General features: G+C 37.7%; 1 protein-coding gene across 3 annotated transcripts in view; it reads right to left on the bottom strand.

Moving 5' to 3' along the window:
- The window catches only part of CNTN6 (contactin 6), a 151288-nt gene that overhangs the window by 70318 nt on the left and 62446 nt on the right, over nt 1-18524 (bottom strand). For 2 of the 3 annotated variants that reach the window (XM_026857656.1, XM_026857657.1), the window contains exon 4: nt 14212-14387. In XM_026857656.1, coding sequence (XP_026713457.1) covers nt 14212-14387 — 176 coding nt within the window. The remainder of the gene's footprint in view (nt 1-14211; nt 14388-18524) is intronic. The other variant, XM_026857659.1, reaches the window with a different exon arrangement.

Here is an 18524-nt window from a genome sequence, read left to right as displayed (position 1 = left end):
CACCCCCCCAATAAAAAAAAAACAACCCCAAACCAAACACAAAGCTCTTGGGCAGTATGGAAAATAGTTTCACTAGTTGTTTCCAATCTTTTTGCGATGGCAAATCAGGCTTATTTTTTTCAGATAACAAAATTCCACTTGTTAGAAGACATTCAAGGCCAGCGCAGCAGTAGGAAAAGGTTTTCATGAGAACTGACTGTGTAATACTGTACTCTGAAATTGGAATAGATTTTGGAAAGTAAGTTTCTAGCAGCAATTCTTAGTTTAATGACACATGTCATGATATCATTTTTACTCTAACTTTAGATATCATATCACCTGTCTGTCTTAAAACCATGACAAGTATCCCTGACTTAAATAATGAAAAAGCAGTAGTAATAGATCTCTTATGGGATCCACTGTTTTATAATTAGCAGGACTACTTTTGATTTGATGTGGGGAAAAAGTTGACTTTGCCTTTTCAATCTACGCTTTTCAACCCTAAATTAAGTATGAAAATCTGTATGTAGGAGTCTGAGCTCTTTCATAGCATGTTTATAGTTTGGTTATACTAAGCAGCTCAGTTTTCCCTAGTGCTGGAGTGAAAATTTTCATCCCATTATGCTTACTAGTGAGTCACAGGCATAAAAAAGTAGATATGGAGGAACAGAAATGGTTGTTTAATCTATTTGTCTGGCCCATGACAGGTACAAGTATGCTGTGTCCTTCCTAACAGATACTTAACCCACTTTTAAAGGCCTCTAAGGATAGACATTTTTGTTAGTCCATTCCCGTGCCTGACTGAGGTCCTCATCATGCTGCATCTTTTAGAAACCCCACCCCCCAAAATTTAGTAGGACTAAACAAGAATGATCTTTTTTTCTCTGACATCAATTTTGATAGATAATTCTACAAAATGAATTTATTCAGTGTCTCCCTGTGTAATAATCATTGCATAATAAAGAACAACTCTGGAAGAGGAAAACAAAGCAAAATGAGTAAAAATAACTCAGAGGAGTCAGTCTTCTGTTGTCATCCTTATTGGACCCTTTCTCCAGGCAGGCAGCATCTGCTATAAAATATTATGACACCTCATTCAGATGGAATTCAATAATGATTTATAAAATTTTCTCTTCGTTATGTAGCACAGGTTTATAAAGAGAAGGAGGTGGGTCATTGGAAATAATCTTTCTTTTTGCCCAAAAGATTTTTGCATTCCACTTTTCCCCTTGTGGGGTTGTGCGTATTTTTGGTCATTAACTGCAATCTGAAATGTGCTAAGCATATATTAAAAATAACCTGAAGATAAATATAAACATAGATATTCTACTTTGCTCTTGTTATCCTGAAAATCTGGCCATGTCTCAAAACCACTTTTCTTTGCCCTAAGCGGGCATTTACACCAGCAGGGCACAACCACTCTGTTCTCCGTTAGTGTTACCTAGTATAGCTGCGTAACATAACATGACATAATCTAATAAAACAGTGTTGCTTGTCAAAAAGAGTATCAGATAAGATCGCTAAGATCAGGTGTTTGGCACACATTTAGGTTGCTAATATGCACTTAGGAATAGTATGACTATTTAACAGATGGTATATTTGCTAACTTCAGTGTTTCTGCAGAGCTCTATAAATAAATTATCACCTATTTCCTACACAACTCCTTCTATTCTTTGTCTATATTTATCTCACTTTATGAACGAGTTCCCTCACATGGCATTACTCTCTCAGCTGTGAGTTTTAACAACAAAACCCAACTTTATTTTTTGAAGCACTGTGCATGTTGGCAGATTACTATTGGTACAGCACAATTAATCACCTTGATGTGCTAATGAGGTCATGTAGGCTAAGCAAAATGCTCAGATGAGCGACTGATTCTGCACAGTGAAGAGTAGAAATATATGGGCTCAGCTGTGTGTGGCAAGAAATCATCATCTTTAGCTGGGAACGTTTGCAGACCTAAGCAAGAAAGGTATGTGCTCAGAACAAGCAAAACATGGCAAATTGTGGAAATGGAATTGGAGACTGACAGGGCTTTCTCTGATGTAAGTGGGAATACTGGAGGTGGAGGTGGCTTTCAGCTACCTGTCAGGTATGAAGGGAGGGACGGGGGAAAAGGAATGGGCTTAGAGCTTTTCTCAGCTGGTGTAAGTCAGTCGTACCTCACTGGGGTCAAGGAAGTTATGCTGATTTATGATAGCGAAGGATATGGCCTTCAGTGTAGATATTCAATTACAATAAAACAAAAGTTGAGAACAATAGTGGGTTTGGATGAGGATGACCATCAGTGTTGCTTTACTGAGTACAGAATTGCCATTGAGAGAAGGCAAGCAAGCCCACAACAGTGGGTGAAGTGGTGACCTATGGAGATAGAAACAAATAACTGATACACAAATATTTTCTGCTAAACTTGTGTTGGTTAATAGACTAATTAATAGGTCCAGCCACACAGTATTTTGTAGTGCTTTAAAGCTCAGCATTGACATAATTGACAATTGTATCATGAATATAATCTCTTCTAAACTCTCCACCATCACTATTGCCCCTGCGGCTGAGTTAGGGGTTTTTAATATAAAACTGCCTTATAAATCAGTAGTATGTTTAATCTGCACAACAGAATGTATGAAGACATGGTCAGTTTTCCTGGGATTAGGGTGCTACTTAAATATGTCTGATAGGAACAAAATCCTAATCATGAGTAGCAACTCATTAGTTTCAACCTCCCAATCATGCGTTTGAAATTCCTTAAACTGCTCAGGGATAGATGTAGCACTTCCAAACTAGCGCATTTAAAGAATGAGCATAGGATAGATCTGTATTACCAAATAGGAAACAAACTGGGGTGTTTTAATATATGAAATTGTTACAGACAATTAGAGAAAGTCCAATTTATCACCTTGCGTAATTACTAACAGTTCATCTGAATTAATGTAATTTCATGCTTTCTTGAACTTCTGATTTTTTCATAAATGTTTTGTCATTACATAATCCCAAATATTATAGTTGTAATTACTTGTTATTGAAATGTGCAATGAATGTTAAGACATTAGTAGTTAAGAGCACTTTACAAATTAGCTATGCTCCTAAGGACAAATCAATAAAATTTTTCACATTTCCATAGGGCTGTGTCAAATTGTGATATATTACATCTTTTCTGGTTTCTTTTGTTTCTCTTATTGGCTCTGATATATTGCGATATGATCGGTGTTACTGGATGTGATGTATCGCAACAGGAATTTTCTTGTGGGGAAATGGGACAAATTTACCATCTCAGCAGCTTTAAAAAGCTCATTGTTATGATTTGCTCTAACCATTTCTATGGCCTGTGTTATCAGCTGATAATGAGTTACCTTCACTTGCCTGTGACTAATGAGTTAGGAGGCCCATTGGTAAGTGTGGGTCCAAATTCAATGCCTGATTCAGAGGAATCAGGTCTCTTAATGCTGCAAATAGGAAAAACTGGAATTTATTCCAGGAAGTCTCATACTTGGCCAGATTTTGGGTTTGTTTTTTCTTTCACATGCAGTCCTAATCTTTTGTTGGGCCAAAAGACTTTTAAATACAGACCGTGCCCGTTGCCAGAGGGTTGTGATCATTTGTTCAGGCCACTCCAGAAGACCTCCTGCCCCTCTAGCCATGCCTCTTGCTTCTCAGTATTGCTGTACTGAATTGCCTTGTAGGAGGCTAGTACCAACCTCCTGCAGCTCATTTCCCAATGGGATGTTATGGAAATATCTTTCTTTCTCCAGACAGCTTCCAAAGGAATGGCTAACCTCATTTCCTGAAACTTTCACTGGAAAGCAAACTCTTCAGCTTTCAAAACTGTAGTAAACTTGCTAAACAAGCTCTCTGTGACAGCTCCTTTTGTCCTGATAATAATGTCAATACATTAATATTTTCCTGTTATCATCTACTCTCAATTTTTTAAAATGTTCTAATTGATTTTCTATGAGTTCAGTTGAGATTGAGCGATGTTACCTCTAAGGTGTCTGAAAGCTGTTTAGCATTTCCCGTTTCCTGATTTTTAAATACTTGCATTTTCCACTAAACAGCTGCTGAGTTATTCTGCTCCTTCCCTCTTTGAAGTACTTGTGAGCCTTTGCTCTGTCAGTGTAGTAACATCACAGGGTTTGTAGGGCTTGAAACTGCTTCAGCCAGGATGAGCCTGGGCCAAAATCACCCAAGTGTCTCCTTCCATTAAGACAGGTTAAAGAACAACCGTAATTTCTAGTTTTGTTCTGGTTTTCCACTTAAGGTGAACACTGCATCCCACCCTGGTTAAAAGACAAAGTTGGCCTCTCCTTGCCCCCTAAAGGAGGCCACTAGGGGAGCCCTGCTGATGCTCTCACCGCAAAGTCTTGCTCCTCCTGCCCCGACAGAGCAGTCTGCCAAACCAAGGGAAAAGCATAATTGCTGGGTCTTGTCCTTCTCTAAAGCTGCGTAATCAACCAAGGACCTTCATCACTACTTCTTTTAGTTAAATTGCTTTGGAGCTTCTAAGGGGAGAGGACCTGTAATTTACACATTAGGATGCACACGGGCCCCAGGTCTTCAATTCACCTTAAATGGAATGAATAGCCAATCCAGGCACTAATTTTCAAGGTGGGGAACAATAATTTCTGCCACAGCCTGATTGTCTTTTTCAATTAAAGAGTGAAAATGCCCTTTACAAAGTAATATCAAGCTTCTCTAGAGGAAAAAATGGAAGGTCACAATTAAATTAAACAGGGAGAGTGAGAGTGGAAAAAAAAAAAAAAAAATCCTTAACTGACTTGATTTTTTGTTCATGCACCAAGAAACCCAGTGCAAAGAAACATGCTGTGAGGCTGTAGTGCTGGTCTACATCTGGTTTTTGTTATTTTTTCTCCTTTACAGAGTTAGCAGCATAAAATATTAAAGCTCTCTTTTGAACCAAACACAGGACTTGCACTGAACAGTAAGTGTTGATGCAGCCTTAGGGCTCTTACTCTAAACCCCATCTGCAGGCCAGAGGCATATCTGAGGATCTAACCCTCTCAAAGGGAGGGGGTACGTAAGAAATATATTTTTAATATTTTATATTCCTGAACAGTTTTCTCACTTGTCACGGCAGAGTTCATTTGTCACCTGTCATCACGGAGTCACTTTGCCGTCTGCATGAGTTTTTTCCAGATTGGAGTGTTCTTAAAAATGGATTTCTCTCCCTAGTCTAAATCTCACAGGCCAGATTTATCCCTGCCAAACTACACCGATTTGACTGACTTACACCAGTGATGGCCCTGGCCCCTTGTGTCAAACTGCCTCTTGGCAGGGGTGTTAACCCTTGTCCAAAACCATCATCTTTCAGTTCTCTTTCCCCCTGTTCCTGCAGAGACCTGCTTCCCCAGGATGGGTGGAGGTGGTTTATGAACTTGCCCCTTCCCTTGGACCTTGACCTTCTCATTGGCAGCAAGTGGCCATACACCCGGTCCTGCAGGGACACCCTTTGGCCTCCATGTCCAGGGTCCTGCTGGGTAAACACCCCACAGTCCTACTTCAGGCTATTCATTTTATAATGCTTCTACCAACAAAAGATAGTAATCTAGGCTCATAATATATACAATTAAAAAATGGCAAGGAAGAGAGAGCTCTTGTGCACTGCTGGAAGTGTGTAACAAGTATGTCTGTGCATATTTCAGCCCTTTCCAAATTCCTGGCCAGCCCTTTGGAGATCTCCATCCAGCACAGAATTGCTTCTTGCAGAATTACCCTGGGTCATCCCCAGACATCACTGCTTTATCTTGCTCATTTCAGCTGCAAAGCCATCAAAGACTTCCATCCAATGGGAATTTCAAAATTTACCTGAGTGACTGATGTAAGGGATTTTTGAATGTGAGTCTTGTAAGTGGGATATCAGGTGAAGTATATGTTGTTAGTTGTTCTTTCAGTAGCATTTAAAAATGAATATTTAGATCTCAGAGCATTCTCCGTACCAGATGTGGTTTGCCTATAGAGAAAAGCTATGCCTCTGGCATAATTCCTTTGCATCATGGAAAGTACCAGTGACATACACTGTTTCTCCTTCCTTAACATGAACTACAGAATAGAGAAGTCATCTTGTACCTTAAAACCTTTGTATTGGCATCAACTGCACACTGCAAAAATAACTATTCAATTTCACTTTTATTCAAAAAAAGCCAGTCATTTATTCTTGCTGTATTTTTTTTTCCCTTGCAAGCCTCCACCTGTAACCTTTTTTTTTTTTTTTGTCATCACACCAAAGAACGAAGAAGCTCCTGTGGACATTAGGGATATTTTATTCAATAATTTATTGGAATCGAAATCATATTGTCTGCAATGGAAGTACAGCAGATAAAAATAAAATCACCCAGACTGCAAATCTAGACTGGTTTTATCCTTCAAAAATATTACATCTTATCAATCAGAATCTAGCAGCTCTGGGACCCGTAGATGCTTTGTTACCTACCGTATCTCAATCACATCTATTGCTTTTCCAGTGCAACCTGCAATAGGTTGATTTAGGATAAACATTTTTATAGGACCTATAGAATAGTAGGTAATATATAACTAAAAGATAATCTTCAAATACTTATACATTCCCTATTACTACTTTATCTGACTAGCTCACTGCCTGTAATGTTCCTTACAACATCTCTTCAATGTATGTCTCCATTACCTAGATAAAGAATTCCTATATGAGAGGAGTGAGAAGCTCCTTTTATAATAAAAGTTTAAGCAACTAACTTAATGGAGTAAACCAGATTTAACAGAGTGTCCTGATACAGCATAGCCTTGAACATTGTGGTCATGTACTCTGAGAGGGATGTTTAAAACCATTTGAGAGAGAGAAAAATGCAGCTTGGGTTTCTGATGCTGCTTGATTTGCTACAACATTAAATAAAAGGGGAATGTTCCTGCCATCAGCTCCAATTCATCTGCTTAACAAGAGGTCATGACTGTGTGCGTGTTGATGGACGTTAGATGGGCTCTGAGAACATAGAGAGGACTCAAATCTTTAGGGAATGGTGGAGAAAGCAAAACTTCTTCACTACGTAGACATACGCATATCTTCTGGTTTTAAGATTCCAGGCTGTTCTTTCTGTCTTCAGGAATGTCTGGATATTTGCATAATCCTATTCTTGTAGTATCTGAGCTTTAAAATAGAAATGCTATTATCACCCTGCCTTGTCCTGTCAGCAAGCAGATGAAACTGTTCCAGGCTTCCTGCTTCATCACTTTTGAATGGTGGTTGATGGCTCCTGCTTTTCTTTGAGTCTGTGTGTGCATAGACTTGGACAAAGAAATATATACTGGAAAGCTCAACAGAGATACAGAAAGACAAGCTGAATGTACCGAGTGAGGTCTTGCAGCGTTTTTCGTCTTTGAAGGAATAAGTTATATCTCTTATAGTTGGTTCTCTGCAAATATTCTGCTTAAAGTAGCCTTGAAGGAAACACAGTGCCCCATTTCAGAGTGGCTAGAACAGTGTACAGACCCCTTACAGCAATGGATAGCAGGTTCTCACCATGTTCTTCCTAATTTTGTGGGGAAACATTGTGAAGAGGAAAAAAAAAAAAAAGAATGACAGAGGCTGCTGCGTCTGTCCACGGAGAGCATCCATTAAGCAAAGAACTTGATGTAGACTCCCACCCTGGGGAACTTCTGCAGAGTGCTGGAGCATTGGCACAGTGTCCATAGCAATCAGACCTGATAAATGAAAGTTCCATTTCTTTTTGCTCCAGGCAGAATTTTGACAAAATACGAACTTTATTTCCAAGTAATAAATTGAATTCTTGGTATATTTACTGTAATTCTTTCTATTCAGAAGGTTGTGCTCCACCTACCTATACACAGGGAGAGGTAGGTAGTGCTGCTGTAGTTATATTGGATTCTTCAACTGTGGCTAAAAGTCCAAATGGCAATTTTTGAGCTGTAAGCCTATTTAGTGACATAAAGAGAGATGACAGCAGTATTTCCATTCTCCAGCCAGGACTGATCTGCAGGGAGTGTTGCTACTGCAGGTTGCATTTTTTTTCTCGCCTGCTCATGGGAAGGTGAAGATTGTGAGATGTTGCCAGGATCATCAGGAGAGCTGTGCAGAGCCTGGAAAGGACATTTTTTTATATCTGATTCTCCACATATCTGCAAGTTGTGATGCGTTTCTGCATTATATATAAGAAAGCCCTTTGAAAACAGAGAGGTAGGCTTAACGCATTACTTGGCGTTTGTAGGTTATAGCAGGATGTAAATTGAGGCAGGTCTGTGACTTTACCTGAAGTGTCCCTACAGAGGGTAAGGGAATGTAGTAAATGAAGTAAAACTTTTGGGGGCTGTATCTTTGATGGTGACCTGCGTCAGCCAACTGGAAATCTGAGCTTTTCCTTCTGTTTGCTCTTCAGCTATCAGTTGTCCATCCCTGAGTGCCGACTCAACATTAAATTGAGAACCACATACCTCCTCTTAAAAAAGAAAGAAGTTGCAGTGTTCATCCTTGCAATATAAGCTGCTACAGCCTGATCAGTATGCCAGCCCTTGCATGCAGAGATGAATTAACAATCAGTTTAAAGACCCAGAGAGCTTTACTCAAGGTGGTAGTTACAACATCTAGCACACCTTTTAATCAAATCCAATTGTTACAGAGGGATTTCTGGACACACACAGTACCACAATACAACCAATCCAGAAGTGTATGTGCCATTTAGACTAAAATTCATGCATGTTCAGACTTTGCAAATTCAGACTATCTGATCTAAGTGTATTGATTTTGCCATTTTTCTGTTTCAGAGCATATACTACAAGTAAAAAGGGTTATGACATTTTGAGGCATGCTATATTGCTTTGTGATGTTTCTGTAATTTGTGTGCAGTCAAAGGTAAATAACATGATGAAGTAATCAGATGAAAAGTAGGCTTTCATGCTAGCTGAGCATCTCACAGACAGTCACTCTAACAGGGCTTTGTTAATGCTCAGACTGTCATGATCTAGCAAAGACTAAATCAACTTGATTGCCTTTAATATATTTCCCTTGAAACGGTTAAATGCTAATGATGGACTATTATTTTGTTTCAGAATGGAAAAACTCTGTCCGGGAGGAATTATTTCCTCTTTAATTTGTTATTTCAGCAAAACTGTGTCGTCTTCTGTCTATCTGACAAAAAAACACGTGAGAGCACTTGGGAGCTGCGGATTTTATTCCAAGTGCTCTATCTCTCATCCACGCTGCTATGAGCACATCATCACTGGCCAAGAGGAGGGAGGATGTGTATATTTAGAAAAATGCTACTGAGAATAAGCACCAAGCAAAACCCCTCAGCACGCCTTTGAAAAATATGAATATGGTCACAGCCCAAAAATGCCAAGGAAAAATCCTTCCTTGGTCTGTTTCCTGGGGGAAACTTTTAAATACGTGGTCTAATGTCTGCACTGTGTGCCCTCCTGTGTGATTTGGGACAAAATTACTAATCCTATTCATGAATTTAAGTTGTTGTCATTTTTTTCTCAGAATTCATGATTAATAATGGGGGCCTGAGGTCTGAGAAAGCCGCAAACATCACGACTGTCTATCAGCAATGGTTAGAACAATTTGACTGAGAATCTAATTTAAGATCCCTAGGCAACTAGATGTTTTCAATTAATACTGAATTTTCTGGGTTTATGCCCTGAATAGTTATGAATAGTTATGAGTTCACACATGGGTTTTTTTGGTGATGGAGTACTTTTTTTTTTCTAGTTTGTTTAATTGCACTTCTTGTTTTTCCTATGTATCTGTTAATATCTCTGTTATAGACATGTATGAGAACTAAAAGAATTAGTAAAAGGCCTGGACAAACTGTTTTACTGCAGCTAGTTATGGGGATTTCCCTCAAGACCAGTTGTTTGCACACACTTACTTTTACTTAAAACTGATGAAATAATTAAAACAAATCCCACGTGCCTTGGGATAGAGTTCTGGTTGAAGCCATATTTAAGCAGTTCTCTATAACAGGGTTTTTTGTTTGTCTTTTTTAAGGCATGAAATGCGATTTAGAAACTCTTCACTAATAAAAATAGATTTTTGCAAAACACCTCATTAATATGCATATAAATGCATCTTGGCACTACAGAATAGGAGAAACTCCAGTTTTACTGATCAAAATTCTTCTTTAAACCTGGATGCTTTTTTCTTTTGTGGGTTTTGAATGCAACAGTGATCCTGCTACGTCTGTCTGTGGCTCAGAAGTGATAGCTTCTGTGCTTGTGCCCGGTCAGGCTCTGTGGTGGCTTCGGGGCTCGGGGCAGCTGCTTCATCAGAGGTGTCTGCTCAGATGTGCGTGCAGGAGAAGCAAAACCTGTGACAACTGGGAAGCTTGTGCACAAGCAACTTTATTTTGGTTTGGAGACTAAGTTGTGTAAAACCTGAAGGAAAGCCTTCTGTGTCCCCACCTCTTCCTTCAAGCTGACTTTCTTGGAGAGTTCACAACGATGAACTCCCCATGGAGTTGTCTTTGACCTTCCTTTCACGTAGAAATGAAGTGTTACTGGTGACCTTGTGTTGGATGTCAGTACTGAACGTGAAGGGAGAAGGTACCATGCGGGTGGCAAGTTGTGACTCGGGAGCAAAGCTCAAAACTCAAATCCGCAGGAGGACCCCTGCACGTAGCTGCACAGGCTGGGGTCTGACACCAATGCTTTTTAACCAGACTCGAGATCCAGATCAACAGCTCCAGCTCTTGCAAAACACACGTTAGTTTTTCAAAATATACTGCTTGCTGGGTAGCGAGAGAAGCACAGGATTTATAGGGAGTTTTCAACTTTATTTATGACAAAACAAACCTTTGCCAGGAAGTACAAGTAGCATAGGGCTGCCATCCTATGTATTCTGCTAATGCATTTATGTGCTCTTGCTCTGCTCTCTCACTGATGCTGTCTCTCATTTTCAGCTTGTAGCTTTAATAATCTATGCCACTTCCTTCTGTACAATATTCCTCCCGCAGCTTTCATTTGACAGCTCTGTTTTTAATAGAGGATAAGCATGAAACTCCAGCTGAATCTGAAGACGTATTTCTAATCTCATACTGCATTTATTTTGCTACTCAGAGAGCTCGCTATCTTGAACAGAAGAAAAAGTATTTTTCACATATTAAGTTGAGATGTACAATAGGTTTCCAGAGGTATCATTAATTCAAACTCAAGCTCAGAGTTAGTTACCTTGTAGTAAAAAGACAAATACACATAAACCCTCTTACTTGGATAATAGGCTTGATTCAATTACTTATCACGGTGATTGCAGTAATATGCCAGGCAGCCCAATTCAGGGAATAGTCCTGTTTTGTTAGGTATTGAATGAAAATGTCATAATATCAACATGCCTGCCTGCCTGGATTTTAAGATCTAGATAGAAGTATTGGTTGAAACAAAGAAGTAAATTGGATGGAAACATAAAAATAAGAAATATGAAAATGTTCACTGTGAAATAACTGTTTCAAGGTAATTTGTTCCACTGTTCTCATCAAGTCATTATAAGATTTTCCATGTACGGTCTTTTTTTTTTTTTTTCTATTGTAAGACAAGTTAAAACTTATAGTTTCACAGTGATGCTGCTAAACTGAAGAATTTTCCTGTATGTTTGTGTTTGCCAATGTAAATGACAACCTTCAATTTGTCTGTCCTCCTTTACACGGGAAAGGAAGTAAATGTCTGTCACTGCTAATGAAAAGTAGTGCGCTCCTGCAATATGGGATATATTATTATATGGTTGCTGTTACGAGCTGGAGGATTAAAGCATGGTGGCAGCTGTGGATTTGTCTGCTGCTGTGGACAAACAGGATGCAACTTTGTTGTGACCTGCTCCCTGCAGTAACTTTTGGAAGTGTCTTGGCAGGGGTATGAAGCCTATGTAAAGGAACTGCTTGATATTTAGTCCATTTTTATTGTCATATGTTGGCATGAGACTTCAAGCTATTAGTGAGTGCTTCCGAGTGAATGCTTCACCAGCATGGAATATCAAAGAACTAGTGTTTAACAGCTGAAAATACTTAATGCCATGGGGAAAGTCCATTTTCTGGCAAACGGGTTCTCTAGTTTCTAAGCGGCATCAGCTCGGATCTGCTTTGCCTCAGACAGGCCAGGAGTCACACAGGATTTCTTTCAGGTTTACATGTCTGAGCCCAGACCCCAGGTCCACAGCTGCCCCAGGAGTGGGGAAATTGCAAGAGGGCTCTGCAGAGCCACCTCACTCTCCGGGGGAAGGTGCACACCCCTGTTTAAGTCCTTAGTAAACTCAGTCTCATAAATAAAACTCTGCATTATGGTGTACAGTTTATCTTCTCTACTAGGGAATACTTTCAAAGGATCACATTTCCAACAGGAGCTTGAAGATGAGACACATCTGTGCCCACCAGCATCTTTCATTCCCCTGAGGACTATTGGGGATGCATTTGTGAATGTAGAGACATGGACCAGTGTCCTGGGAAAGGACTTTTCTCCTCTCTATTCCTTACCAGTGAGGCTTTCCTTATAAGATTTTTTTTTTTTTTCCTTCTTTCTCTCTTTTGGCTTTCTCCAAAACTTTCTCCTTACAAAGAGTTAAAAGAATACAATTTTCTATTTCACATGGTTATGAAATGACAATAGGTAAAAGTAAACATAGAAAACCATAGTAAGGAAATGCAACTAAAGATGCAAAGGAGCAGTGGCCAGAAGAGCTGTTTATATACCCCAAGAACTGGAGCACCATGCCAGCGTGATTCCCTATGGGCTGGCAGAGACATGAAAGGGAAACCAAAGTGCTTGCAGGAATTTGAATCAGGGGTAGAATTTTCCAGAAAAAGATTAAATAATTGAGTAATATGATATGCTGAACAATCACCAGAGCCTTTTATCTTTCACAAATACTCCTGTTTTTCCTTTATTTCCCCTTTTTTGATTTTTTTTTTTATACTTTGTTTGAGAGCATTCCTTTTCATAGAATTATAGAATCGTTTAGGTTTAAAATACCCTTTAAGATCATGGAGTCTGAGCATTTTCTTTAGGTCTTTTCCCAGCTCCATTCCCAGCCTAATCTGGCTCCTTGGGGATTATAGATTTCATAGACCATTTTGAGGTAGTCATCTATTCTCGCTTCTTTCTCAAACAATTTTCATCTCTAGGTCTTGAAATAATATCCCATACGGGAAGGCTGACTTGCAAAGATGTTTCAGAAAAAGTGGCAAAATAATGACACAAAATTTTTGTTTCTGTTTGACCAGCTCTTGGGAATCAAAAGCTCTTTGAGAAATTCAGGGTAAAACATTATTAAATGAGATACAATATACCATTTGATCAGCTCTAATAAAAGAGAGTCTGTGAACCATCCTGACCTCTAATGTCTCCTTTGTATAACCCCTGCGACATGAGATTTGCTATGAGAAATGGAACAAGATTAATAATTAATACATTTGCTGGTGTCTGAAATAGTGACACAAGGTTGGCTTTAGACACATGTTTTATTAATGAGGTTTGAAAACAATTGCTTTCTCCCAGCAACAGACAGCTCAGAGCTTTATACTGAAGAAAAAGGAATGGAGGTAATATCTGGAGGTATTTTGTTGATGCTATTGTCCCCCCTCCCCGGGCATTAACAGAACTCAGTCACCACATACAAACATTGTGAAAAAGATCGTGAAGTTGGGAAGAAGTGAAATGGGGAGCAAGCCTAAAATAAATTCTAAATTGTCTCAAGACAGCGTACGTGCTCTACCCAATTGAGCTGAAATACGAAACACGTCAGAGCACAACTCACCATTTTGCACACTCTGTGAGGAAAAGAGTGTTTCTTACTCTGTTAATGTAACAAAATACTAGTGTGGCAATTAAGGATACAGTGTTTTTATAACTCTGTCAGACCTCATTACATAGAAAATAGCCTAATTTTTGGCAACATCCCCCCCCAAGTTGTAACTACCTGCAATATAGCAAAGATAGCACCGTTTTAAAAAGTGGAAACACCTTTATTGAGTGAAAATAATTGCACTCATCTTCATTGACCTGTTGATTTTCTAAAAGTTATTGTTATCCTGAGGGCTAGCAGCCATCAGATGTCTGTTTTTGTTATTAATATTTACTAGGAACGATTTTTTATTTTATTTTTTTTTTTTTTAGAATAAGCACTGCTGAAGTAAGACAAACCTTTTAAACAGAATCACCAATGATACTTTAATTATCCAATAAATTACAGTTCATGTGCAGAATTAATCGGAAAATAATGCTCTAATAAATGTGATCTTCCCAACTTACATGCAAATTGAAGCTTTGCCTTCCTGCTCAGAATTGTTCCAAATGAATTTGTGGCCAAACACTGGTATGTTCCAATATCCTGTTTTTTATGTGGGTTATTGATTGCCAAGCTGCCTCCAACCAACCTGTAGTGATAACTCATGGTAAGATCAATATCTGTGCCATTTTGCTTCCACCTTTGAGGGGAAAAAAATCAAATTATGCTTATAATTTACAGAGCCTATTCATATTTATCTTAAATAGTGTGCTGTAGCATACCTGTAATGATAAAAATGTAGTTAAATATCACAAAATTATATCATTTTTCACACAAGACTGCTTCTTACATCAATCTTAATTATATCAATAATTCTGTTCTTTGAAAAATCTTTACTGCCTTTATGCTAGTCACCAGTGTTCATCCAAATGTCTACAAAATATAATTATAACCTATTCATACAAACTTATTTATCCATCCAGTTGGGAGTATGGTATATGTCTGGACTACAGCTACCTTATTTTTTACAATATAAATGATACCTGAATGTGCTTTACACTTCTTGAAAATTATGTCATAAATTTGGTTACAAAATATGTATCAGAAAGGATTACACTTCAGAGGACAGATGAAGGCAGAGAGAGAAGTTTTTATACAGCAAGTTTGAGACCGATAATTTAAGGATGAGAATGCTGCTGTTTTAAAACATGATTTGTTCCTGTTAGTCCATGAAGTCAAAAATGGATTGCGTCTGCAATGTTACACAGCTACTTACAAATGTCGAAATAAAATTTTGAAGAAAATAAATATTATATATTTTAAGAAGGGAAATGATGTGGCTTTACTGTTAGTCACATAAGGGTTGAGTTTTCGTTATCCACGTGAACTCCAAAGGAAAAATAAAGGCCCTCAATCACTGATATCTGCAAGCTTTGGGCTTGGTAATGCCACACTTTACGTTGTCAACTATCCTAAAACTGCATAACCACGTATTTTCTTCTCTTCATTTTACACCACAACCATCACTTTATCCTGTATCGTTTCCGTAAACCTATGTGGGCGTGATGCCTACCCCGCCATAAGGTGCAGAGACCAGAATTGCTAATGGCTTTATGGCAGGCCTCAAAAGAAGGGCAGTTGTCTCCTTGTTCATTATCTGAAGGACCACAGCATGAAAAAAATTATTTTTCTTGTTATTTGCAGTGATAAACTTACTGTGATGGTAGTTTCCCCAGCTAACAAATTGAAGCAAACTGGCACCATGACTATATTCCTGGATGGTCCGACTTGGATATACAGCACAATATTTCTATCACCCACAGACCTCTCCCTGCATGATCACACTGCACAGGTAGTTGTTCTTTTGGAGGAAGATTTTCAGACTGTGCTGTGAAATGCAGTTCTGTGTTCCAAGGGAAATCTTGACAAATATGTACAGAGGAAGCAAGGATCCTGACCTTTCAAGTGGGCACTTGTTTTTAAAGATGAATAATGACTGAATAAAATATTAAATCAATTGAATTCTGTGACCAAATTCTAGTAATGTTAAATAATTTATCTGGATCTGTCAATCACTGCCTCCATTGTTATGAATACACCAACATTAAGGAACTTAGATACAACAATGGACCATCAGTAAGTCTTCCTAGGAATTGCAGCTTTTTTTTTTTTTTTTTTTCCGACCTTTCCATACCTCTGGTCTTTTCTTTTTTTATGTTTTGCTGCAGTTGGTCTAGGGTTTTGCTGTTATTTTGGGGTATTTTGGCTTTTTTTTTTTCTGTCCCCCAGACATGAGCAAAATCTTAGCTGGTGCCCATCTGTGAGCCTGTTCTATGAAGCAGTAGTCTGTTTTGGTGTTAGGATTTTGCCATATTTCAAGCTTTACATATGGTACATGCAGTTTAAACCTTTCGGTTTTCTAATATAGGATATTCTGGTATTTAGTTTGTCAGTTCTCTTTAATTTCAGAATCAATCACTGAAATAGCTGCTGTCATCATTACATGGCTCCCAATTAAGCTTTATAATTGTTTTTCAAAACAAATGCAAAGTTATTGGCTTAGTTGCCACAAATGAATTCTTCACAGTATCCCCATAATCATTCTAATCACCATGGTACAATGATTATTAAACTTTGCATATAGATCAGGGGTTCATATCCTGGTGTGAGCTTTTTTCTAATTAATAGGTTTACATCACTGAAGGAAGTGAATTAATGAATTCATGTGATAGACAATGATTTAATGACTTTGTGTGTTCTGCAGTATGCTCTCTAATGCATAGAAATCTTAGAAGAATTATTTTAAGAAACTTTTAACATAAGCCTGTTAAGACAGAGATCACCTATATATTTTTGTGAACTTCTTCATGCAGCCATTGGAATATACTTTTCATCAGTTATAGGAAATGTACCCTGGAACACTTGCTTCAGAACCTAAACTTAAAAAAAAATATATGCTATATCCTGATGATTAATTCATTAGTTCCCTAGAAATGTAAGTCTTCTCAAATGATATTGATATGTCCAAACCTGAAAAAAAAACACATCTGTGTGTTTTATGAATTCATAGAACAAATGCTCGTGTTCTGTTTGCTTCAAAGTCTAACTGTTTTATAGAACACCAGTTATTAAATGTTCCCAATAAATACTTCATTAAGTTGAAGACTTTCAGTACATACATATGTGGGACCTCCTCCCACTTCTCATCTTGATTTAAAGATCTCAGGCAAGAGGTAATCTGTTCTCTTGTGTTCTCTTTTCTTAGATTGTTACCAATTTATCCTAACATTTGAATATACAAATATATCAGTATTCTTCCAAGCCATTGTTTATGTTAAATCTTTGATGCTGTACTTGTTGGGAAGTTCCTCCTAAAGTACACTGCGGTCAAATCACTGATACAAGGATAAACTTTTAAGATATGATGTTTTCCTCTTATTTATCCTACTTAATCAATATGTTGATTTGCTATTCAAATAACCTCCAACTTCAAGCAAATAAAAATGAGGAGGAGAATTTATTAATGAACATGAATATGTGAGTATTGTGTATTTACAATGCAACTGCAAATTATGCAATGTGTCTTTAGAGTAATATCTTATAAAAGAATTGTGGGAAAAATATAATTAATTTCTATCATGTTTTCACACTGAAAAACTATTGATCTAGCTAAAAAAACTCAAAGAACACAGAAGCACATAAAACTTGTAAAAATTGTGACATATTAGAGATCTTTGCAAAATACAAATATTCCTAAGACTTGTTTGAGAAATGTCAGTATGTTTCATTATACACAAGTGGACTGTTAAGCTGCATACCCACGGGTTTCTATGATGTTTAGGCTTCCCTTATCCTCTCTGAGCAGAATTTCTTCTGGGGAATGTGTCTACTGACCCAACACATCTCCCTACACCCAACCCATGATCAAATAAATCCAGGAGAGCGGAGGAGGCTGAGTCGTCAGCCTGGAGCTGCTAATTTATAGAAAGAAAAAAAAAAAAAAAAAAAAAAAAAAAAAAAAAAAAAAAAAAAAAAGAAAATAAAAAAAAAGAAAGCATGAGGCACCTGGCTTGTGAACACTTAAATAGGCTGGTAATGAGCTTCAGAGCAAGAAGGTTGTTTCAGGGTGATAAAACTGCGGTTTGTTCACCTACGATCTCTGATATTTTGGTAAGGAATATTTTAACTTTTGACATAAAGTCATAATTTCTGATAAGTGAATAATTTCTGATCACATCCATAAGGTTAATATCCAGTGATATGTAATGTCTAAGTAGCTATAATTAAATTAGTTCCATTTCTATGATTAACGTATCTGGAAAAGAGTATTTTTCCATAGAAAGTATTTAGAAAAAGGAAGCATTTTCTTGCAGAAGATCTGACTTCTTTTTGGAAATGAACTGTGAAGGTGTATCAGTTTCAGAGAAACTATTAGTCTATCAACGTTGAAGCAATTAAGGAATTAGTAAGAGGCTGCACTTAGGCATGTGCAAATATTTTTTATAAATTCAAATGCAATATTTCATTAATCTGCTTTACTTGCCTTTTAAAAAAAGTTACATTTAGGACTATTAGAATTTCCTGCTGGAAGAGCTTTCACCAGCTCTGCAAGTAAAATCCTGGAAGTTTTACAAAGCACACGTGGCTGTGTCATGATTTTTTACCAAAGTTATCACAGCTAGCAGCTCTCACTTGTATATATCTTTCCCTACTACTTTTTGTGTGGATATGTGCAAACATGATTTAATGAATTATCTTTTCAGTGTATTCCTATTTTATATATATATATATATATATATATTTTGGTTTTTGGGTTTTGGTTGGTTTTTTTGGTTGG

The sequence above is a fragment of the Athene cunicularia genome, assembly GCF_003259725.1.
Source record: "Athene cunicularia isolate RWA chromosome 12 unlocalized genomic scaffold, athCun1 chr12_part1, whole genome shotgun sequence".
NCBI classification, from domain to species: domain Eukaryota; kingdom Metazoa; phylum Chordata; class Aves; order Strigiformes; family Strigidae; genus Athene; species Athene cunicularia.
This window is presented reverse-complemented; position numbering and strand designations above follow the sequence as displayed.